General features: G+C 40.7%; 2 protein-coding genes across 2 annotated transcripts; one reads left to right on the plus strand and one right to left on the minus strand.

Moving 5' to 3' along the window:
- Positions 1-3,896: 3,896 nt before the first annotated feature.
- Positions 3,897-7,430, minus strand: LOC138629093 (potassium voltage-gated channel subfamily V member 2). Its single transcript, XM_069712587.1, has 4 exons — positions 6,892-7,430; positions 6,141-6,774; positions 5,399-5,524; positions 3,897-4,214 (listed from the first exon to the last, which is right to left on the minus strand). Exons 1-4 carry the CDS (start codon positions 7,428-7,430, stop codon positions 3,897-3,899), a joined length of 1,617 nt encoding a protein of 538 aa, XP_069568688.1.
- Positions 7,431-8,594: 1,164 nt separating this feature from the next.
- rps28 (ribosomal protein S28) lies at positions 8,595-10,820 on the plus strand. Its single transcript, XM_069712584.1, has 4 exons — positions 8,595-8,677; positions 8,959-9,006; positions 9,744-9,866; positions 10,700-10,820. Exons 1-3 carry the CDS (start codon positions 8,639-8,641, stop codon positions 9,864-9,866), a joined length of 210 nt encoding a protein of 69 aa, XP_069568685.1. The 5' UTR covers positions 8,595-8,638; the 3' UTR covers positions 10,700-10,820.
- The last annotated feature ends 13,415 nt before the right edge of the window (positions 10,821-24,235 follow it).

Here is a 24,235-nt window from a genome sequence, read left to right on the forward strand (position 1 = left end):
ACCAATTCTGAGTCTTTATTTATTGTAGAAGGTGATAAAATTCATAAAAGTTCATCATCATTATTAAACTAGTTTGTTCAGCAAGATATTACAGGTGTCAAACTAACCACAGTGTATTTGACTCCATCTGATTGTGGCCACTGTGCCATTTCCTCCACAATGGAATCATCATCTATGATGCCTGTGTTTTGTCGTTATGTTCTAACAAATAATAATATTTCCTTTGACTAATTTTTTTCTCCCAAGCTATGTTCCCCTTTATGTTCACTATACCAGCCATGGAGCTTTGAAATGAAAGAGGCACCCATGTTTCCATTTTCCTTGTCTGATATGTTTTTAGTGATGTAAATACAAGCAACAACCCACCTACTGGTTTGTAAACTACTGTACTAAAGCTAGTGAGTCGAGCATTGTTGCCGTCGCCATCTTGATATTTGGAGACACAAGTGACCATATTTAGACGAGCTGGGGAGGAGCGAGAGGTGAGAACCCGAGAATCCTATACCCGCCCACATACACTGGAAACCTGACAACTAAATAATCTAAGCCTGAATCATAGTCATCTGGTAGTACCTGATGGTTCAGGTCGTAAATTACAAACTCACTGAACTGTGTTCAGACATTTACCAACGTGAAATTCATTTTAAATTGTCAATAGACAGCATATTACAATGACACTGCAGTGAGCAAAGACACAGTTAACAGCCGGTGGCTTCCACTTCTCTCCTCGTGTTTCTTTACAGGTTCATGTGGTATTTACTTGTATATGTACGTGATGTAAAAGTTCATTCGCATGAAGAGCGAGGAAGTGAGATCCAATCACAAGTGGGTCACCTGAGACGCATAATAACGCCAGGTGTGAATTGCCGTATGGAGAAGTCCACTTGTAAATGGATCACACAGAAAGCCTGTTGATGCCAAATGTAAACAGACTCTATAGGAGCCAGAAGATGTTCGAGTCAGCCCTCAATGGCCCTCACTGGCATTGCACTTTATAGCATGACTTGAAGACCCAGAGACTACGTCAGTTTTTACGTATGGTATACGTTTAAATACAAAGTTTAAAGTCTCACTACAAGAGGGTTGCTCATAGTGATGAACACGCCAAGAGGAATCACTGGACTCAGCAGTTTCTCTCAGCACTATCAAGTAGTTCAGTGTCATTGGTTGGTTTGGTCCTGACAGTCCACATCAGAACATTAAGGTTTTGGTTCAGTCTCACGTTTTCCATCAGCTTTGTTTATAACAACATTCCACGGCCACGTTCAATTTTGACACCACACAGCAGACGGACAAAGTCACTGTTAGCTGGTGAACAGAGTGGAGCATTTAGCAGCTAAAGAGACAGATATATTTTTCTCAAGAGTTGGTAGAAACAAACAGAGACAGAGACTGAATATTTGCTACGAATACGACTCCAAATAAATGCTGCAGGTATTGCTCTGTGGCCGATGACTTTGAATTGCCAGCTGTTTGCTAACATGTTTCCCTGAACAACTTCATGAGGTCATAATATATCATAATATATCAGTTGACAGCATATTTCTCCTGCCCTCCACTGGCAAAGAAAATCTTTTCTTCAGTACATGTGTTTCCCCTGAGTGACAGAAATATCAAATGTTAGTTTTAAATGTGCAGTCATGTTAGTCAACATGTAACTACTGTATGTATATGTGCGTCTGAGCTTTTCTTAAAGATCCCTCTTGGCTGCATCTTTCCTGTCCCTTCCATCCTGGCTGAGTCTTGTGGGACAGCCAGACTGTCACTCCAGAACTCCTGAGTTTTAATTGATGGTGACGACACCATTAAACCATTGGCATCTCTCCCGTTACCTTATCCTGTAATACTATTAGACTAGCAGCATCGTCCCTCAGACGAATAAAACGGGTGTCTGCGAATAGATACAGACTTTAAGTTTCTGGCACTTGAAGTAAATGTGGATGTTATGATATTAGCTTTCATAATACAAGAGTGATGTGAAGAGGAAGAGAATTTCTCTTGACCAAGAAATACGTTTCTCTTACTTTCCTTCCAGCTAAATTGTCATGCAAAAGCAAGAAAAGTACAGTAAATAGACATTTGATTTTACAGTTTTTATACGAGCAACATTTCACTTTTACCACCACTGAGTAGCAGACCTTTCATATCTGGAATTTATCTGAATGATTAGACATTGTAAAATAAAAGTGCCCTTCTTTCACCAGCTTTTGTTGAGACATTCCTGCTCTTACATTAATGCGCAAGAGCTGTCAAATTGCTAATGGTTTTCACCTAGTGATTTCAAAAACTAAAACCTTTGAAACTATTTTATATTGCATTTAAAGAATTATTAAAGCTGTTGTTACTGTTATGTAATATAAGATCTATTGAAATGTAAACATGAATTGGACACATTATTGTAATTCTTCTCTAAGCATTTTTGCACTCAAAGACCAGGAAACAATTATTGTTACACAAATGATTCACTTGTGATCACATTAAACATGCTTAAAGCACTGTGTCTAAATATCTCTCACTTGTGTAAAGTCAAGGCCTATACTGTTTTTTTTAGGTGCAAGGTGTTTCTCATGACCGGAGAGGCCACTCATCATCTTGAAGTGGTAGGTCCTGTCAGGCCTATTTAAAGCGCTTGTTTTTATTCCTCTTGATCTGCCCCTTTCATTAAATCTAAAACCTAACCGTGTTTTCATTTTCTCCCAAAGAAAAGAAATAACTTTTTCAGACTAAACTGTCATCTGTGTCCACAGTCCTGTGGCCAGCAGGACATGTTTAATGTGTCTGAAATTAGATAACACAGGTGCCCAGAACAAGAATTGATTTAATGATCTTAGCCAAACAGCTAAACACAGCTGACAGCACAGTGCTAAGACAGTTCAATGGGCTTGGCCATACTTGATCCTGACATGTGAGGGCCAAGAACCAAGAGCTCAATTTTGTCTTCCTGCAGGGATCAAGCCAAATAATGAGCTGTTGAATGACGGTTTTAAGCATCACTGCCCATCTGTAAGAATGAAGGATCTATTGTGTGCCAGAAACAAACCATCATCCATCAAACTAGCTGGTAAGAACTTGAATAGCGCAATTGTGCGCAGCTGATCAGATTCTCTGTGCTACCAAAATAGCACAGGACATGATTGACTTTTACCCTTCTCTGAGCAAGCAGGAGGCGCAAACGCAAATCCCGGTAATCCTTGACAGCAAAATTATACTGTGGCTCTTGATCGCTGCTGGCACATCCCCTGCTGCACCTAGAGGTGCCTTCAAGACCACACTGAGTTACAGGAAAAAACAAAAGGAGTACTTTTGATAAGAATGCCACTTTAATGCATGGCATGTTTAAATGACAGGTTTTCATATATGTTTTCCTTGAAGGTGGAAGACAATGACTGTGTGACTGGCTGGTATTGGCCGAAGGTTTTCATACGTCTTATGTGCAGATTATATAAAGTAAAACTTAAGAAACCATGTAGTTGTCCAAAGTATTTCATCAATAACACTTCCAATGAAATCAGTTCTTCCCAAGCATTCGGTTCCCTTTAAAGTGATTTAAGCATGATGTTGCGTGATTAATAATGCTACTACTTGACCTCCTTGTGTCAAACATCTATTTCAGTGGAATCAGTGTTAGTTGCAGCCACATGCTATTCTGGAAAACTGATAACAAGCTGTCTAGAGGGAGCATCTTGTCCATTTAACAAAGCGTTCAAATAGCATCTCCTTTAAAGCTGAAGCTTAAAGCTTATCTCAACTTGCGGCTGCTTCCATTTACCCCCTTTAGATTGTTTGTCTTAAAGCACGCAGGCTTAGGGCTGGAGGCAGATGGAGTCCTACAATTTCTAGACCCATGGGTGATAAGGCCATTTGGGGTTAGCGAGGTCACAACTAGGCAGCTTCTCTCAGTCCTCGGCCTCGTGGATAGTTTGCCTTCCGCTGGGCCGATAGTGTATCTCGTCATCTGAGTCTTCTTGCTGGGGTTCGAAGCAGCTGTCAAACTTATGTCGCAGACGTTTCTTGAGCTGGAAGCTGCGCTCGGTGTTTGTCTGCGTGTATTCCTGCTCCTTCAGTTTGGCGTAGTAGTCGGAGAATTTGTTGAACAGAATTGAGATGGGCATGCCGTTGAGGATGATGCCAAAGGAGATGCAGCCGAATGCCACACAGCGGCCGAGATAAGAGATAGGGACAACATCTCCGTAGCCCACAGTGGAGATGCTCACCTAAAAGAAACGAGAAGCATCAGCTTACATGCAAGTGCTCAAAACTATTGCACAGTTTTTATAGTTTTTCCAGGAATCCCAGGTTTTTATACAGCAACATAGAGGACAACGGAAAAGTGTTTTTTCAAGCTTTATTTCTGTTCTTGTCCTTTTTATTCTCGTGGTGTCTGCCTTTTCACACTGCACCGAAAAGCTATTCGGCTAAAGCTTTGTGAGGGTCCAATAATTAAGTTTTTTTGAGAAGTTGAGAATCAAGAGGATCAAAAAACATCCAGGAATGTAGTGCTACAAGTTACATCTCTTGAACGCAATCACTGTGTCTGGCTGAAAATGAGACGCATTACACCGTATTAGAGGGGATTAGACACATAACAGCTGCTGCTTGGCAAAATAGAAACCATGCCTTTAAATGAATCTGAGTGGAGCACAGAGAACCAAGCTGAGGACACGCTGAGGCCAATGTTAGTGCAGAAAAACAAAGAAAAAAATTTAAAATCTAAATATTTTTACAACACAAAAACAAAAACAGAACACACAGGCGGCCACCGCTAAAATCTGCTTGGTAGACAGTCATAGAAATCTGCTGCCCACTCAGTGCAAGATTTTAATTGTCTAAGAGCTAACTGGAAATTGGTGCTTAACCTGCTGACAGGTTCCCCTCACTGGTCAGCTGTATAGACCAGGAACATGATTCTTACTTCGTGACGTGTCCTATCATGACACATTTACTGTTGGATGAGAGTTGGATGTCATCGTTTGTGTTCCTGTTTAAGAGATTATCTCTAAAGTTGATTCAGCCAATCGTTCACTAAACAGGACTGTATTTGAGCCCAAGATTACAATTGTTGTCATGAGTTCACTGCTTTGTGGAACCATAAAAATAACTCAGAGCACGACTCCGCGTTGCGCCTTTGTCTTTGTCTGACTAGGCATGCAGCATAAATCCGAGAAAGCCTAATCCTTGACACCCAAAATGCACTGTACTGCTTGATCATACTGACACGACACTGAAGACTGAGCTTCTCTTCAGCCGAGTAAACAGGAATGGCTTACCAAGTTCAAGGCAACATCACTAAAATACCAGCAGTCTGCGATTCTTGCTGCTCTACACTGAAACTCAGGAAATCAAAATTCAGAGACACAGAGTTTACTGGAGAGGTGCTTGAAGTTTGTTCTGTACTCACTGCAGCCCACCACCAGGCGTCTGGTATGCTGCTGAACGGTGTCCCGGGCTGGTCCACCTCCACAGAGTGCATCAGTGCAGAGAAGGTGAAGATGCCCATGGCGATGAACAGAAACAGACAGCACACCTGAAGCGTAACAGAAGAGCACATGTTAACAGCAGCACTGGCTGATGTGTGCAAATATATATTAAAAAAATGAGCTTTCTGAATTTCACAGGCTGTGTAAATAATGGCTTTTTAAACATCTTTGTGAACCCACTGGGGACTTTAGAAAAGTTACTGCACACGGCCACAAAAATATATTCTGCACATAACGCCTGGTAAAAACCACAAGTCGTCCTTTTTGGATATATTCATTAACACAAAAATAACAAGTTGATTCGTAAACTTTCGAGCGAGTGATTTGTGGATTTTGTACTTGACGCTAAGCTAAGCTAGCTGTCTAGTGTGTAGCTTTATATTTACTTCACAGATATGACAGTGGAGTTATCATCTATTTCTCTTCAAGAAAGAAAAAGACATACTTGTCTAAATAGACAGCGACATTTGGTGGATTTCCATGAAACCTTAAAATGTTCTGAGTCAGTGTGACTTTAACATAAAATTACACCTGGCTCCTTTTCTACTTTTTAAGGAACATGAGGGAATATTTTTGGGGTTGCAATGATTAGTCATACCACGTCATGTTAGTTAAAGATGCTGACAATGTTAAGTTTTGTGTTTCTTTGATATTCCTTCATACCTGCTCAGAGCACTGGCGGATGGTGAAACCAAACGCCCTCATGCCTGTGGAGTGACGGGCAAGCTTCAAGATACGGAAGATGCGCATCAATTTGACGACCTTGAGCACCTTGCTGACTTTACTGACTCTCGCCATGGTTTTCAATTCTTCCTGTGCGCTGGCGTCTTCTGAATCTAAAACAAACGTCTCAAACAGGATCTGGATGAAGTACGGCATAACAGCCACCACGTCAACAAAGTTGAGGGCACTCTTCACAAAATGTTTGATATTGGATGTGGTGAGTAACCGCAAAAAGTACTCCATTGCAAAGAAAAGGATGGAACTAACTTCCACCCACTCCATGTAGGTTTTGCCTGCAAGTTTGTACTGCTTGAGTTCTTTGACAGTATTCATTGTCATGGCAACAATAGAGATGAGCACAAAGAGACTGGAAAACACAGCAAACCCTTTGGCTGGCAGTGAGGAGTAAGGATTCTCCATCAAGTCCCAGAGTATCTTCCGAAGGGTGCCCATAAACATGTTCTTGTAGCACTCCTCGTCCTGATGGGGCTTGATTTCATCGAGCAGCTCCTTGTTAACCTTCAGCTGGTCTCTGATGTCGTCCACTTTTTCCTCAAACAGAATGCGACAGCACCTAAGGAGGAGGAGAAGAGCTTTACTGCCAGTTTTCACAAGAACTACTTTTCAAAATCTTGCATAAAATATCACACACACACACACACACAGTGAGTATAAAGAATCTGCAGCCCACCTTGGAGTGTCTTTTAGTTTGAGTCCCCAGAACGAAATCTCTTCCTCAAAGTTGACAGGGCAGAGACTATCCATCACCCATAGGACATTACTGCAGTAGAAGTGAAATATGTAGTGGAAAAACATCGGGTCTCTGTCAAAAAAGAACTCATTGCTGTGAACATTGTAATCGTCACAGAGCGTCAGACGCTTCACTGGATCATCACAGAGAGCGAGGGCTCCAATCCTGGTTTTGGGGTATTTGAGGACTAAATGCTTGGGGATGTGAAACACCTTTCCGCCCACGTTCAGGTTGACAATGTTTGACTTCCTCGGGTTTGGTGCATCTTTGCTCTTGTGTTTTGCTGTCTCTCTTGTCTTATCAGGAGCGTCAAGGTTGTCCATAGAAGTCCATGGTTTCACCGAGCTGTCCTGTGAAAAGGGGAATTCACTCTCCTGATCTTCAATACTTTGTGAAAGGCTAACTTCCCGTTTTATGGTCGCAAAAAGGCTGGAGCGGCGCTTTTTCAGCACCTTGATTTTAGGCTTTATAATCTCCATTGTGTCAGCACCTTGGAAGACAAATCGGCAGAAAAGCTTTATGCCAAGTCTGAGTTAAGTCAATAAAAACCAATATTAAGAATATTCCACAAGATCTCCATCTGAGCAAAATATTGTCCTCTAAAAATCATGCTTTCTAGTTGAAACAAAGATTAAGAAAGAGCTACCGTGCTTTTCAGTCAGCGTGCAAGAAGATCAACTGCATGGGCCTCAGCCTCTTTACTGAATCGTTAATCCTATTGCTGTTCTTTCTGTCCCAAGGCAAGTTAAAAATACTGTCACAAGGATTAGTGTTGTGATTTAAGGCTTTGAGTTCTGAGAGAGGGAAAGGAGTGGAAAGAAGAGAGAGAGAGTGGTGTGATTGCAGTACTGCATTGCTAACAAGTTTCAGAAAGCTTTCACAGGAAGTACAGTATGTACTAATTCAACAGGTAGATTATATCCCGCTGTGGTCCTTCTGAACTTTTGCTGAACTGGCAAACTAGGATTGAATTTATACTTTAAATATGTACAAATTACTATTTGGGACAACATATTCACTGTTTTATCTCAATTCTGAACAAACCATTTGAAGTATAATCTCACCTCTCTTCTTCATTGACATAGATCTGTTTTCAATAACTCAAGATTATAGTTGTAGTTAATCAATTTAAAAAATAAAGTGAACAAGAAAACAAAAGTACATTTTGACAGTATGGGCAGATTGGGATTCAGTGTCCTGAATTTGAATAATATGAATATGTTGCAAAAGTAAACAGCAAACTTGCGCAGATTTGGTCAGCCTATGAATTTTCTAGTCTATTGTATTGTGAATAGATAGTTTGTGACTGACATCCCAATCAAAGTTTAAAATTTAAAAATGATTTGTAATTACTGAAAAAATTCTATATATGACACAAAGCAATAAGAAATTGTTTGGATATATTTACAACACGTGAATAATGGTTTGGCCCAGATTTTACTATCGGAAGCTTCTGGATGGTATTTCCCGATCTCGACCGGAAAAGGAAGTAGAAATGTAATTTTTTTTTTAAATTTGTATTAAAATGTAATGTTTTAGCTATGGTGATCCATATTTATCCTGATCCTTATGTGACTAAATATTAATAAAATAAAATTGTAAAAATTATATTAAATTAAAATATTTGACTCGACTATATATACCTTCCGAGCACCACGTGACTTCCTTTCCAGGCTAACCTGATAACATGGACGCCAGCCGCGTGCAGCCGACCAAGCTCGCAAGAGTAAGAAAACATCTATTACGGCGAAATTAGTCCGGTCCAGGCGGAGAAACAGCTACAATAATAAGTCGTGTTTCAATTGGTCCCAAAACTTTGATGCTAAATTTACTTTTGTGCACCGATCAGCAAACATGTCTTCAGCTCTCGCGCTTCCATCATGGAGGCCTTCTCCGTGCTACTGAGCCTGCTGCGCTCTCTCCTGGACTCTGGGGTTACTTATTTATTTTTAACAGTATATATTATACGGCTGTAATACTCAAAGTACACTTGTGTTTTCTTCTCAGGTCACCAGGGTGCTCGGAAGAACCGGTTCCCAGGGACAATGCACACAGGTATGTTAACATGGCTAATGTCCGTCTTAACGTTTCATATGAGTAATGCAGGTCTTCTCGTGGTTCCTGTCCATCATTTAGTTTACTGAACGCCTTCTTGCAATATAGCAATAAAGATAAAACTATCATTTGTTTAAATCGGAGAAATCTAAACTTAAGTTTCAAGAAAGGTCGACTGGTTGGAAAATGTGTTTAAAATTGTACACCGGAAAGTAATCGCCAACTATTTTTTTGATGTTGTGACCGACTTAATCATTTGGAGTCAGTTGTTTTATTTTAAATATTCTGATTCCACCTTCTAAGAAAAAAAGGGATTATTTTCTCCATGATAATAAATGAATCGTCTTTTGGTTGTGGCCTGTTGGTCTGGGGGGGATTTTAGGCCTTTGTGGCGAGACTGTAATTTTTTTGTATTATCTGGCATTTTAAAAACCAAATAGTATATCAATTAATCAAGGAATTAATTTAAATAGGGTGGCAAACAATGTTTTTTTTTTAATTATTATTGTTATTTTCGTTGTTATTTGTATCTATTAATATGTCAGTGTTAGTCCATAAAATAACGCGTACATTACCATTTTTAAGTGGTGGTAACCTAGAACATGTTACGAGATGACCATATGTCATTGTATGTCCTACAGTTATTTGTGAACGCGAGTGAAGTTGTGACTTGAGTCAACATCAGTGACTTTCTTCTTCCAGTTGACCACCAAGCACTCTGCGTTGCTTTCTTGCAGGTCCGTGTTGAGTTCATGGACGACAGCAACCGCTCCATCATCAGGAACGTGAAGGGCCCAGTCAGAGAGGGAGATGTGCTGACACTTCTGGAGTCTGAAAGAGAAGCCAGGAGGCTGCGATAGGTGAGAGGAGCTAAAAAAAAAACAACCAGGCGTTTGAGGCTGTTGGACGTCATTAAACTGTCGGTGTTGGTACAGTCCTCAGACCTGGGGACACTGCGTAGGGCTCTGATGTGTAACGGGCACTTTTCCCTTGATATTTTATACATGAAGTCAAACGGCAATATTTTTAACAATCTGGCAAACTACCAGTAGGTAACTGTAAAATGGTGGGTTACCTAGTGACCAAAAAAACATGACCCTCTGTACAATTTAATAGTACAACCCTGGAATAAGTGTTATGCTTTGATTAAATTTGGTAATTACAGTACAAAAGGGGGAAAAAATTACAAACAGCTTACCATATATTGCAATAATACAAAAACACGCCAGTCTTAGGACTTAAACTACCACAGATTTGAATGAAGAGTTCTTTGATGCATAATTTACAAACACATTATTTTTGGGGTCTTTTGAAGTGTATGGTGTGTTGTTACCGCAGTATGTATCCTGCTCAAATGGTTTTGTTTTGTTTGTTTTTTATCTCTGGAGGCATATGCTTAGAAAACTAGTAGCAAAAGTTCAGGGTGTCAGTTAGTAACTCAAATTGGAAATATAAAGGGCTTGCAGTTCAAGCCGAGCTGAATTTAATTTGTAACCACAAGAAGTCACAGGTCCATCCTAAAACCGAACTCTTATTTTTCAATGCAATAATGGATTCGAGTGAATTTTAGCTGCTAATGTCTCCATCTACGGTTGTTGCTGGGGTCTCTGTATAGAGCTCTGCTGCTTTTCACTCGGCTGAGTTCTGCTTAGTTTTGAGATGGTGTGCGTGACTGATCTCTTTGTCCTCACAGTGCCCGCTAGAACTGAGGTGCCAGTCCCAACGCTGCGGACCAGAAGATGCCGTCAGTTTCACCAGCAGTGGACTACATTTCTTGTTAAAATGTTTTGAAATAAATTTGGGTATCAAGATGAGTTTGGAAGTCCCGTGTTCATTTTATTATCGTTGTTTTCCCCCCTCGCAATAACAATTATCTGACATTTCTGAAGCCCGAAAGATAAACGGACGAGTCAATAAAGTTGATCTCGCAGCTGATTTGTTAAGTGGTCACTATAGAAGCAATATCCTGGCACACAGATGCCCAACAGATGTGTAAAACTGGATGGAGATTCAAAAAAAAAATTGAAGAGCATAATGTGCATTAAATAATTTAAGTACTTTTTATGACATCAGTTCATTTAATGTGAATAGCTGAATTATGTTAAAATCTTTTCTTTTTTTTTTATACCTGCAATGTCACACTTTAAGATCAATATTTAAGATCCCAGCAAAATGAAGTAATCTGAGTTCCTGATGTTCTGTAGAAGGTATGAATCTAATGAACTACATTGCTCAAAACAAATAAAGGGAACACCTAAACAACACATCCTAGATCTCCATGAATTAAATATTTCAGTTGAAAATCTTTATTCATTACATAGTGGAATGTGTTGAGAACAAAATAACAAGAACGATCAATGGAAATGAAAATCATCCCATGGAGGTCTGGATTCAGAATCATACTCAAAATAAAAGTGGAAAAATCAGATCACAGGCTGATCCAACTTCTGTGGAAATTCCTCCAGACAAGTCAAAATGAGGCTCAGTAGTGTGTGAGGCCTCCACGTGCCTGTATCACTCCCTACAACGCCTGGGCATGCTCCTGATGAGACCACGGATGTTCTCCTGAGGGATCTCCTCCCAGACCTGGATCAAAGCATCAGTCAACTCCTGGACAGTCTGTGGTGGACGTGGCGTCGGCGGACGGAACGAGACACGATGTCCCAGATGTGCTGGATTGGATTCAGGTCTGGGGAACGGGCAGGCCGGTCCATAGCATCAATGCCTTCATCATGCAGGAACTGCTGACACACTCCAGCCACATGAGGCCTATCATTGTCATGCATCAGAAGGAACCCAGGGCCCACTGCACCAGCATATGGTCTTACAATGGGTCTGAGGATCTCATCCCGGTACCTAGTGGCAGTCAGGGTACCTCTGGCTAACACATGGAGGGCTGTGCGGCCCTCCAAAGAAATGCCCCCCAGACCGTCGCTGACCCACCGCCGAACCGGTCACGCTGGAGGATGTTGCAGGCAGCAGGACGTTCTCCACGGTGTCTCCGGACTCTGTCACGTCTGTCACATGTGCTCAGTGTGAACCTGCTCTCATCCGTGAAGATCACAGATGGAGAAGCTGCCAATCTTGGTGTTCTCTGGCAAATGCCGATCGCCCTGCACGGTGTCGGGCTGTAAGCACGGGTCCCACTTGTGGACGTCAGGCCCTCGTACCACCCTCATGGAGTCTGTTTCTGACAGTTTGAGCAGAAACATGCACATTAGTGGCCTGCTGGAGGTCATTTTGTAGGGCTCTGGCAGCGCTCCTCCTGTTCCTCCTTGCACAAAGGAGCAGATAGCGGTCCTGCTGCTGGGTTGCTGTCCTCCTACGGCCCCCTCCACGTCTCCTGGTGTGCCCTCCGTGCTCTTGACACTGTGCTGACAGACACAGCAAACCTTTTTGCCACAGCGTGCATTGATGTGCCATCCTGGATGAGCTGCACTAGCTGAGCAACTTCTGTGGGTTGTAGACACCTCATGCTACCTCTAGTGGTGAGGACACTGGCAAAATGCAAACGTGACCAAAAAAATCAGCCAGAAAGGACGAGGACAGAGAAATGGTCTGTGGTCACCACCTGCAGAACCGTTCCTTTATAGGGGTTGTCTTGATAATTGCCTCATTTCCACCTGTTGTTTGTTCCATTTGCACAACAGCAGGTGAAATTGATCCAACAATCAGTGTTGCTTCCTAACTGGACAGGTTGATTTCCCAGAAGTGTGATTGACTTGGAGTTACATTGTGTTGCTGAAGTGTTTCCTTTATTTTTTTGAGCAGTGTATAATTTCCTCACAAGCATCCAGGGTAAACAGTGCCCACTGAAACAAGAGTAGATTTATTTTTAGATGACCAAATGTCAAGTTAGGTATAAGGTAGCCAATGATTTAGAAAATCTGATGAACTCTTGTGAGTGCAATTTAAGTCACTTGATATTGTCCCAGATTTATTTGCACACATTCAGCTGACATCTCATCTGAGTCTGCATCTGACAAAAGGGACATTTTATTGGCTGGTTGTGCTGTTTACATTCTGTCCAGCAGAGGGTAGTGTCACTGTAGGAATTATTTTTACTTCAGTGTCATGGAAGAAGTGAGGACTATTGACTGTAGAAAAGAGTGAGGGCTAATTTCATGGTAAGTTTTATGTTTTAACATAAGTACTTAAAGTGTATTTTTCAGACATACAAAACTGTTGGAGCACTTTTCTATAGGCTGAATCAATAGATTAAATCACATTTTTAAGGTTTCAATCATAAACTGTTAAAACTATCAGAACATGTTTGAGTGACTCATGCTGTTAGTTTACAGTTTTTTTCCCCCTGCGTTTTTATATACATTTTGGAAACTGAGTATAGATAAGTGTACTGGCTCACATACAGCTATGATTTTCACAACATTTCATGCAGGGGTTTTTTCTGTCTCCTAAGTAGACTGTTCTTTCCTGCAGTAAATGAATTAAAATCTGTTCATGAATGCTTGTGATCCTGGATTAGCATTGCTTTGTTTAAATGTTGAAGATCAAAGAACTTTAAACCCATTTACTTTTGTACTAATGACCTCTTTTGAGGGGGACACTAAAGAGCCTGCAAATGAGTACTCTGTAGGATGGTTGAGTAATCATCATGAAGTGATTTCTCCACATCAACAGTATATTATAACATTTTTTTGGCTGAATTCCGGCTTCAGGTTGATGATGGAACGGTGTGAATGTTGGAACAGGAAAGCGGGTCAGGTTGAGTTATGTGTGGCGATGAGGCTCTTCGGCTGCTGGATGTACACTGTAGGTTTAGTGACTTTATATGGTCCATTTTATTTTGACCTACTTTACGCAGAGTTTTGAATTGACCTATGATGGAAAGGAAAGATTTGTCTCTTCCTCTTGTTTACATTGTGGCTCCGGAAAGTCTCAGGCCCCGAAAAGTTTCCTTTGTTTTCTGTCTTATTTGCAAGTGATTCTTTCCGCATCTAATTGACGAGTATCTTGTGACCTACAACCAACTCAGTATTCAATACAAAAACAGGTACAAAGGGGATGGGGGTGATGGTCTACTGTTTGTCCCACTGTATAAAAGCTGACCTACGGAGGAGGGAAGACCCCTTCTTTGCTGGACACCTCTCTTTGAGGGTGCATGTATGTGTTCCTTCTTGCAAGAATAAATGTCCGATATGTTTGATTTTGAACCAAGCCTCTTCAGTAATTTTTCTAACAGCCTATTAGTGTGGAAAAGTGTGTTTAATTTTGCTGTAAAATTCAAAGTGAGAGAAAATCAGTCCATCTGTCAGATATAACAGTACTATGTACTAACGGTGCTCGGAGTAAATAGTAAATACATTTGTTTAACCGCATCTGTAATCATAATAAGATCATCAATTAACACTTGGGAAAAAAAATATCAAAGCAAGTGAGGGCAAATCTTGTGAATCAACAGCCAGAGTAGATATTTAGACCTCATATTCAGGTCATTTGCCACATTGAAAACATACATATCACGATCATATTGGCCATTAGAATGATTTGTGTAATTGTTTCTCAGTGCAGCTCAGTTCAGCTTTTTTAGAAAACATTTTCTTTGGCTTGCAAATGGTGTCACGTTTTGCAAGTCCAAAACAGTAAATCACAACCACGTGGCACATAGCTACAACTGTGTCTCCCTCCTCCTCTCACCAGGATGAAATTGCAGCAGACCAGAGAGCCAAACCCAGTAAGACAGTAGAACATGGAAGAGTCGTGAAAAATAGAGGTGTTAAAGAATGAAAATAGAAGAGAAAATAAGTCAGAGTTAATGCCTCTGCATATCAGTGCCAAAAGCAACACAAGTGTGCTCTTCTCACAGCGCAGATTATTTACCAGCATAACTCTGCACACAGTGTTGCCGGTGCAGTTCCTAAGGCCTACAAACTTTGACAAATGTATGGGGCTTCAACCAAGATACCTCCAACAAGTATATGAAACCAAAGAGGAAATTTGACACTGAGCCACAAATTAATTCCTGGCAGCTATTCAGCTATTGAGGTAAACTAAGAAAAACATGCTGGCACTTGACAGCTGTACTTAGAGAACCAGAAAAACAGATAGTAAGAGACAAGACAGAACAACATTTTTCTAACTTCATTTAAAAAATGCAGTAAGAAAACCAGACATAAATCTGGATAAACAGCATTTATTCTAGTGTGGCATGTAAACATGAAGTTGACCAGCAGTCCGATGCAAAACAGAAAACACATCTACAGACCCTACAGCTTGGATGTGACTGTTACTCACAAAAAAAGTTTTCCAAAACCTGCTTCATTCTTTGAAAGCATTTGGACATAAAAGACAGAAAATAAAATAAAATGCGAGGGGCAATAGAAGCAGTAAAATTTCCAAACAATGGTTTTCAGCTGACTTGACAGTCGACAACAACCCCCGAGCATGAAAACAAGTCAGTGTCACGTTGGCCTTCCCCAGTCATCATCATTTCACACCTCTCCATTTCTCTGCCACACCCAACCATCCAGACCTACGGGTGGCATGTGTTTACCACCTCCCCCGTCTCTCCCCCTCTTCCTCACTCACTCTCTGAGACAGAAATACATCAGGTTAAAAACAAATCTACCCCAAGGCCACTCCTTCTTGTTTGTCTGCATGCCATCAAGGTCCAACTCTGTCAGTTTGTCTGTCTGCAGGCAGTGTATGAGATCTGCAACATTGTGACAGAGGAACAAAACAAAACAAAAATCAATCAGAACAAGGACGTTGTGCCTTGTACAAGTGTAGCAGCAGACACTATCACACTGTTTGCATGTTATGAAGTTAGAGAGGAAAGACGAGTAACTATTGGATATGCCACATGTTCAGAAACACAACCCCAGATGAATAATAATCTTGACAAATCTGTCAGTAGACAACATTGCCAACAGGTTTTCCATTGCAAAAAAAAAATTACAGGTTTACATAACGATATTACAATCTAAAAATACTTAATTAATTTTGATTCAATTTCAATTTTATTTATATAACACCAAATCTCAACACAAGTTATTTCAGGATGCATATATAGTAAAGTCCCTACAAAACAACTTTACCACATTGTACCAAGGAACCCAGCAATTCAACAATTCCCACTTGAGCAACAGCTGGAAGGAAAAAACGCCCTTTTAACAGGAAAAAAAAAACGCAGACTGTGGAAAGGAATAACTCCCTTTTTACAGGAAGGAACATCCTGGCGGGGCAGTAATTGCAGACCAATTACCAGTAAAAGTACTGCATTCAAAGTTTTCTGAAATTCAAATTCAACTTTATTATCAGCAAATCAGTCAATCTAAAAGTATAAATGTAAATTTTAGTGTTTTATTACATATGTATGTGTGTTAGTTTTGGTTTGTTAATATTGAGTGTAGGCAGTCATGTCATGTTGTAGCCTGTAAACAGAGAAGCAATTTTCCACCATTTCATATATGTACTATCACTAACTGTCTGTAGCACAACATTATATAGCCTATAACTTAAAGTTGTGTAAAAAGCACAACATTCACCTTTGAACCTTAGTGGAGAAGAAGTATAATGGAGTCGTAAAAAGAAATACAATTACTTTACACTAATTAATGACAGAACTCTGACAAATAATATAATTTACCTCAGATCATTGGTACTTTTGAAGATTAAACAGTATGCACTGTAATATCATATGAACTCAAATTGAAGATCAGCCTGTCTGTATGAGGAGAAGGGCTTGTTGGAAACGGAGGAACTTGGCAGAAGGCTTTGTTTCTCCCATGCTGTGCAGCAGGATGTGCAGCAGGGAGGTCAAGGAGCCTCAGAGGGAGGCGAGGTCTCTGATTTACACACTCTGAACCCGACTACGACCTGGGTCACAGCCCTTAAATTAACAAATGGGGCCCCATAGGACGCAGGAGACAATCTGCCCAGAGGTAACTACAAGTCATTCCCTGCCCTTCTCTTTCTCTCCCCTTTCTCATAGTCTGTAAAGCTTCTTTTTTTTTTTACCCTCTCTGTTCCCATCCAACCCCCTGGTTATTGAACTTTAATACACTCTGCCTGTCCTTCCTCCTTCCCTATTAATTGAAGAGCATGAGGTTTGTCAAATTAGCCAAGTTTTCACAGCAAAGAGAGGAGCTTTAGAAAGGGAATGGGAAATCCTGAAATGAAAGCTTAAAAACTAAGAATTTGCAAACATGCACAGCACAGATCTCTCACTCAAAACATGCCAGTTACATTTATCTGTTTGAAAAAGCACATGATTCATAATAACCAAAACATCAAACTCAGGAGGCTAAAATAACGTACGAGACCTTGAAATAGCTCCAAATATAGACAAAGGGAAACCCATGTACATTTGTGAGTAACAACAAGATGCTGCAGAGCCACTAAATAAATACTAGAAGGAGTAAAGTGAAGACAAAACAGCTTGAAGGACGACAGCAAGCTTGAATGGATAACAACAAAAGGCCAAACTCAGTTTGGACATTCTTGATTTGCTTTCATGTAAGCCAAAGTGCAAAAGGGGGAGACTTCATTGTGCGAAGGTCAGAAAAACAAGCCATCCATTTATTTTTTAAAGGCGCCATCTCCCGCAATGCATACGACTTGTAAAATATATTTTGGCACATTTCACTGCACAACAATGTGACAACACTAGCAGAAGGTGCACAGACAGACCGAAAAAAGTGACGGGGCCAAAACACAGGTTCAGACTGTTGACAGCTGACAATAATGAAGCCTGTTGATGAAGAAAGACCTGTTTTGAAGCTGTGCAGCACAACAAAGCTTTGTGGACTGTGTCCCCTGGACTAACATGAATATTGGCACTGTACCTTGGCTACACAGGCAGGTGTTGTTGAGGTGAAAAACACAAATGTGATTGAACTTATTTTATGACTGATACATGAGGTTGACTAATTTTAATGTAGCTTGCAGGTGTTGAGGTAAAAAACACAAATGTGACTGAACTTGTTTTATGACTGATACATGAGGTTGACTAATTTTAATTAATCTTCAACATGATCCTGAAGGAATAGTTCAACACTTTGCAAAAGACACCTTTTTTTGCAGACAGTAACTTGAGAAGATCAGTACACTCCTATCTGGCCATTAAATACAAAGCGGGAATGGGATCAGAGAGATTAGCTCAGCTGCCAGTTTTACACTTTGTTTTTGAGTGGAGTAAACAAGGACTTAACATGTTGATTAGTGAGCTCCAGACTTAGTAGTTGGATTTTGTTACCTAGACAAAGCCTGTGTTCTTGCTGGAGCTCTATATTTAACTTAGAGATAACGAGGGAGCACTCAGGCATACTGTAGTCCCCATGCTAAACTGTTCTTTTAAATGGGTCACAGTTTGGAGTAAAGCCAGTGAGTATCTATGCTCCTCATGACTGCTTGTGAAATACTGCTAACTGCTAATCTCATTATTGTGTAATATAATGAACAGAACACATCAGCCACATTGAGAAAAGGATGTTATTTGGGTAAAAGGTTGTGTTGATGTTCTGTTTCTCTTCTGAGTGTTCAGGTTCGTTCTCAAAGCTAAAGAAAGGGTTTTGTTAGTTTGCATCTTCTGCATGCAGTTAATAACGCATGCAAAAATGTTCAAGAACTCAGAGTTAAGTTTCAGTGGTGATATTCTGGTTTTATAATACATTCCTGGAGGAATTTGGCACAGTGAAATTCTATAGCCACAGAAAATCAAAATACGGCAGTAAAACCTTGAACTGCTGCTGCTGACACGTATAACACACTCAGAAACCACGGCTGGGTCAATTTTTAACCAGAACAAGTTCAAATTCATGTTGAAAAATATTTACCAAATCTTCCCATAGCTTGTCACTCTATCCTTTCAGCCATGAAAGGCTGCTTTGAACCTTTGAATAAATATTAACTCAGTGGTGACTAACCAGGGGTATGATTTATTTTTGTTGTTGTTCTGTTTAGAAATTATCTGGTTGGCAATAGTCAACTGTGCATTTTAAACCCAGGCGCAAAGATAGCATCGTTTGAATCAAGGCATTGGAGTAAATAACAAAATACCATAACATAACACAATATCATTTTGCCAGACTAAAATTCTGTCCAGAGACCGCTGAGGAGGAAAGTGAGGATGCCTGGCCTGCTTTAAATCCAGAGCTACTAAAACAACCTCCAGCCACCCTTGCTTGTTAAAAAATAGAAAATGTAAAACTAAAACTACTTTCTGAGGCCACTCAATACCAATTAGGAATTCGGATTTGAGATTAACATGGATCAAGGCATCTATTAGTGATGATTAGGGTTTTAATGGCACTGTAGCAACAGATGGTCGGCAGTCATGGATTCAGTGTGACACCTGATCATTCTTGCATTGTTGGCTTTTTGTTTTTTTATGTCTTGGCCCCAACATGTCCATCTCTTTCTCTACCTATACTCCCTCCTGTAAGACAGTCTCGACAACCAACCAAAGTACAACACCGTTCTTTAAAAGTACCATAAATAAATATTTTAACATTTTGAGAAACGTGCTTATCCATCTTCTTGCGGAAATAAAAAAAAAAAAAACCAGCAATACCACTCTCCTGTAGGTGCAGCCAGCTGGTTGGCTTAGCTTTGCACAAGAACTGGAAACCGGGAAAGACTCTGTCTGAAGGCAAGAAAATAAACAAAAAAAAGTCTACCAGCTCCATATCACTAATTAACATGTAGCCTAATAGCTTTGTTTCCAGACAAAAAGGAAAATGATAAATGCAAAAAACACGTGTTATGGGCTGTGGTTCGTACAGTGGTTTTGCAGCAACATAGACTGAATGTGTCATTTTCACACATTGGTTGTTGAATGGATTAAACCAGTGACAACACCCATTAGTTTGTGAATTGCCGTTATGAAGCCTCGAGTTCAGATTTTGACAGCCGCCATCCTGCTAGTTTGGAGCGGTTTGGAGTCAGAAGTGACACGCTGGGAAGGAGCGAGCTGTGGATCTGACTCGATCTGATTGTAAACCCGACGGTACTACGTGCCGCCCACAGACAACAGAAACCTGTACAGTACTTCAGGCCCGTCAATCAAACAAGGCTTTTGGAGGACTTTTTTGTCTAGTTAATGACGGGATTATTTTCAGATGGATCACCAAAATACTAATATGAACACCAAAATGGCGAGTGGAGAAAAAAAAAAAAGTATTAACTTCGTATTTCATGAGACAAGCTGAATGGGAATCTATGTATCTTTTTTTAAGCCAATGTCTAGCAGCACTCAGTGGTATTGCAGTTTAATTCACTTCTTGCATTGGCCTAATTTTTCAGACTTGGAAGTTATGTTCAATTTTATATACAGTCTATGTCTTAAACAAACTGTAGAAGTGCAGGTGGATGGATTTTGTTACCTTTAACAGAGCCAGGAAAGCTGTTTCATAATCCCAGTCATGGCTAAACTAAGATAAGATAAACATCTACCTGCTGTTATTATTTGACAGACAGACATTAGAGTGGTGCAATATTAAACCTGCATCTGGAGCACAAAATCTATTTGGTACTGTCTCAGTACAGAAGGTGGGTGGTTTTCAAACAACTTCACAGTGTATTGTCCTTTTAGCAACAGGAATAAGAGACATAAAAGTATCATTCATGCAGAACTGTCAGTGCTAAAGAGTGCACAGCTGCTGTGGTACAGTTATAGGTCAGATCCCCTGCTCTTCTGGAAGAGCACTTTTGTAATTCAAGTCTTCTTTCCTTTTCCGTTTCCAAACCAGCTCAGCACCAGACAGAGGTTGGCTGCCAATACACACATCTTTCCCAGAACAGGCCTCCTTCACAGCTAAAGTCCTCTTCAGTTCAAGTGTCCCCTCCGTCTGACCTCCTTCTACCTCTACTCTTGTTGAATACAATCAATGGGGCTTTGGATCAGTACCATTGTGATCAATAATCTACACCCAGTGACCTAAAGTGCCTCTTACACTGTGGTAAACTCAGGATGCGTGCTTGAATGTTTCGCAGTAGGCCAATTAGTTCATGGGAATCGGGCTTGATAACTGTGGTACACACCAAGGGGCTCATTTTGGGGACAAACAAGCTCCGTCCTCTGAAACTCTTGGGATACTAAACAAGTAGTGCTTATCACGTCTGAGGTTCAGGTCCATGACAGCCCACAGCTGCCTCACTTGCACAATATCCCTTGACAATACAAACATGTGTTTGATTTATTTAAAGTTACTGCATTCAGCATAGAATTCAATCTTGGCCATCTCAGTATATTACAGCAGGGTTCCTCATTATGTACTGAATGAGTACACCGCTGAAGGAATAGTTTCACATTTTTGAGAACTAGGCTGCATTTTGTTTTCTTGCTGGTAGTTCGATTAGGCTATCAGACCCACTCTGAAACAACACTGTACCTTAATGATAAAGCTACAGCCAGGAGACTGTTAGCTTATCAAATGACACCGGAAATATCGAGTGGTTTTTGTACAGACTAAAACAAAAACATATATCGTGATTATTTCTGAACTTTAGAGTTGCTGGTGGGATTTGTTTTCTCTTTGGGCAGAACCAGGCTAGCTGTTCCCGGGTTTATAGTCTTTCTGCTAAACCAGGCTAAACATCCTCTGTAATTGAGCATTTCACCAAACTTTCAGTAAGGAGGAGAAATTGCACTTATTCTCATTCTTAAGAGTTACATGAGAAAATCAACACTTTTGATCAGTTAATATGTAGCCGCGGACTAGCTAGTTAGTGCAGCACAAAATCTGGAAAAGCAGTTAATCCGGCTCTGCCGAAAGTTAAAAACAGCAAACATCTTCTATCCTTTACTGAATCTGTTCAAAAAACAAACTGTTAAACCATCTCCTGGCTATATAGTTGCATATTTAATGGATGGAAGTGATATTGATCTTCTCATCAAACATGCATTTTAAAAGGGAAGTTTAACAGCACGATGCTGTACATCGCAATAAAACTAACATTATGTACTTTTTAGCTGCACAAAATGTATTACGGCCATTACAGTTAGGATTTTACAGCACTGAAGGATAAGGAGAATAAGCAGGAGCTTGTCAAGTGCCTGGCAGCCAAACCAAAAAAGGTGCAGCCCAAACTTGGCCCGCGGGCCCCAAATTGTGCCCCTCCGCTTTAAATGGTGGTAAGAAAAAATTTCTGGAACATTTCTAAACAGTTCTAGTTCAGCACAACCTAGTCTGTCACCAGTCCCTTTCATGAGAAATAAAACTCACCAAGTCATGTTAGCGCTTTGTTCTGCAGCAGTTGTGTGACTCTGGATTTCTTGCCTCTAGAACAAAAGAAAGATCATTAGATCTTTAGAAGGCAGAAATGACTTGTACCCTCACTTTATGTCGCCCAACTTTTCTGATGTTAAATGTCTGTGTAGTTTAGTATTTTCTATACTATGTTGTTACTGCATTTAGCCTGAAGATTAAGTCTAATCCTGTTTGCAGTATTTGTTTGTTTAGTATTAAGGGTAGAGTCTGACCCAAAAATATTGTAAATCACAGCACCGTAAAGACCCGACAGATCAGACAGCTGTTGAGGTGAACCCCCACCCTGTACAAATTTACATTTTCCAAACTGGGATATACAGTATGTACATTCTGTACTTTTCTGCTTCCTACCAGCTGGGACGCTCCTTTGTAAAATAACACGAGGGGAAAGCACGCAGCGTCTGCCTGAGTAAAGATACGTGGGTCGTCTGCAAAGTTTGTTTCTCGAAAACAATCTGAGAAGTTGGAAGTATCTGAAAGCAGTCGGTCATTCATGTGAATGATATGCAGCACATGTCTGTGCATGTGTAAGTTGAGCCTGAGATCTGAGGAATGGAAAAGGAGACAACAATGTGTGTGTGTGTGTGTGTGTGTGTGTGTGTGTGTGTGTGTGTGTGTGTGTGTGTGTGTGTGTGTGTGTGTGTGTGTGTGTGTGTGTGTGTGTGTGTGTGTGTGTGTGTGTGTGTGTGTGTGCGTGTGCGCGCTTGAATTAAGTTGTGTATATGTTTATCAAAGTGTGTGGTCAGCTGCACAAACAGGGTACTGGAGCACAGTTTGTAACTTCGCACTCTTTTGTCTCACATAAGGTGTCTTGTGTCGCAGTGTTTTTGACCTCAAAGAGAAGAATCGCGATTCTGATGTGAACAATTCAGATTTCACAACAAAAGCAGGTATTTAAAATTTATAAAAAGACAGAAAATTTCATGGAGGAGTCTCTTTAAATCTTCTGATGCAAAATGTCTTAACTTTTCACAGGAAATCTCAAATAAGCTCTCGGCCTGCTCTCCCTGCTTCGGGCCTGTTAGTGCTGAAGGACACACCTCATCCCTCATGACAACTGGAGGCTCCCCCCCAAAAAAACCTGCAGGTTTGCATTTGCTTCGCCGCTATATTTCATTCAGTGTGCAGTTCCCGTGGCAGCAACATTAGAGCAGCCGCCAAAGGGGCCCCTGTGGATAAATGAACACAGGTCGAGGCTGAACAAATAGAAGCGAAATGCTGTCGCTTTGGACCACTGGGAGGCAGTAGTGTGTTTTACCTGGCTGGCTGCTCAGTATCGAATTGGAAAACTGGTTCTGTGCATCTGGGTGGTGCGTAAACGTGTGTAGGAATCAGGTCACGTGTCTCTCAGCAGGTTTGTCTGTCCTCGCTGATCTAATTGCCCGATAAAGTCGTCACCTTGTCTGTAAAACGATGGGCGTGGTCAAGGTCATGTGTGAATGATTTGTAAAAATGATAAGCCTGTCACTGTCTGAGTAAAACTTATTGATCAATGTCATTTTTACATTAGCAATAAAAGCACAGTTGTCACTAATAATATGAATTCCCACTGAGTGTTTCAGGTCTCTGGTATTGTTGACTCGCTGTCATGGCTTACTGGGACACTTCATGGAACGGTCGGTCCATCCTTAAGGTTATTTGTAGCACTTGCGCTTTTCACCCCCAAAAAAACCTAGTAAATCTTGCACTGCCTATATATCTTCATCAGGCACACCTAGAAATAAATATCCATCCTGTTGTATCTAGACCTGCTGACTTCCATCCTGGCATGAGCTCCACTCAGGAGCTGTGCTGTCACCTAAAAAGGTCACTGCTTGTTTGCTCCTCATGAATATCTCATGATTTCAGAAACGAGGAGCATATAAATTGGATGCCTCAGTGTGATGAAGGACAGGTTGTAATAGTAACTCTGCTCATGTGCTTAAATCTCATACGTCCTGTGAAAGAAATTCAGTGAGCAGGAGCATGCAAAAAGGCTTTACAATTCAAAACCGGTC

This window comes from Brachyistius frenatus, unplaced genomic scaffold (assembly GCF_029030835.1).
Source record: "Brachyistius frenatus isolate BFR_SWC_R1_liver_20210118 unplaced genomic scaffold, ASM2903083v1 Contig_110, whole genome shotgun sequence".
Classification (NCBI taxonomy): Eukaryota; Metazoa; Chordata; class Actinopteri; family Embiotocidae; genus Brachyistius; species Brachyistius frenatus.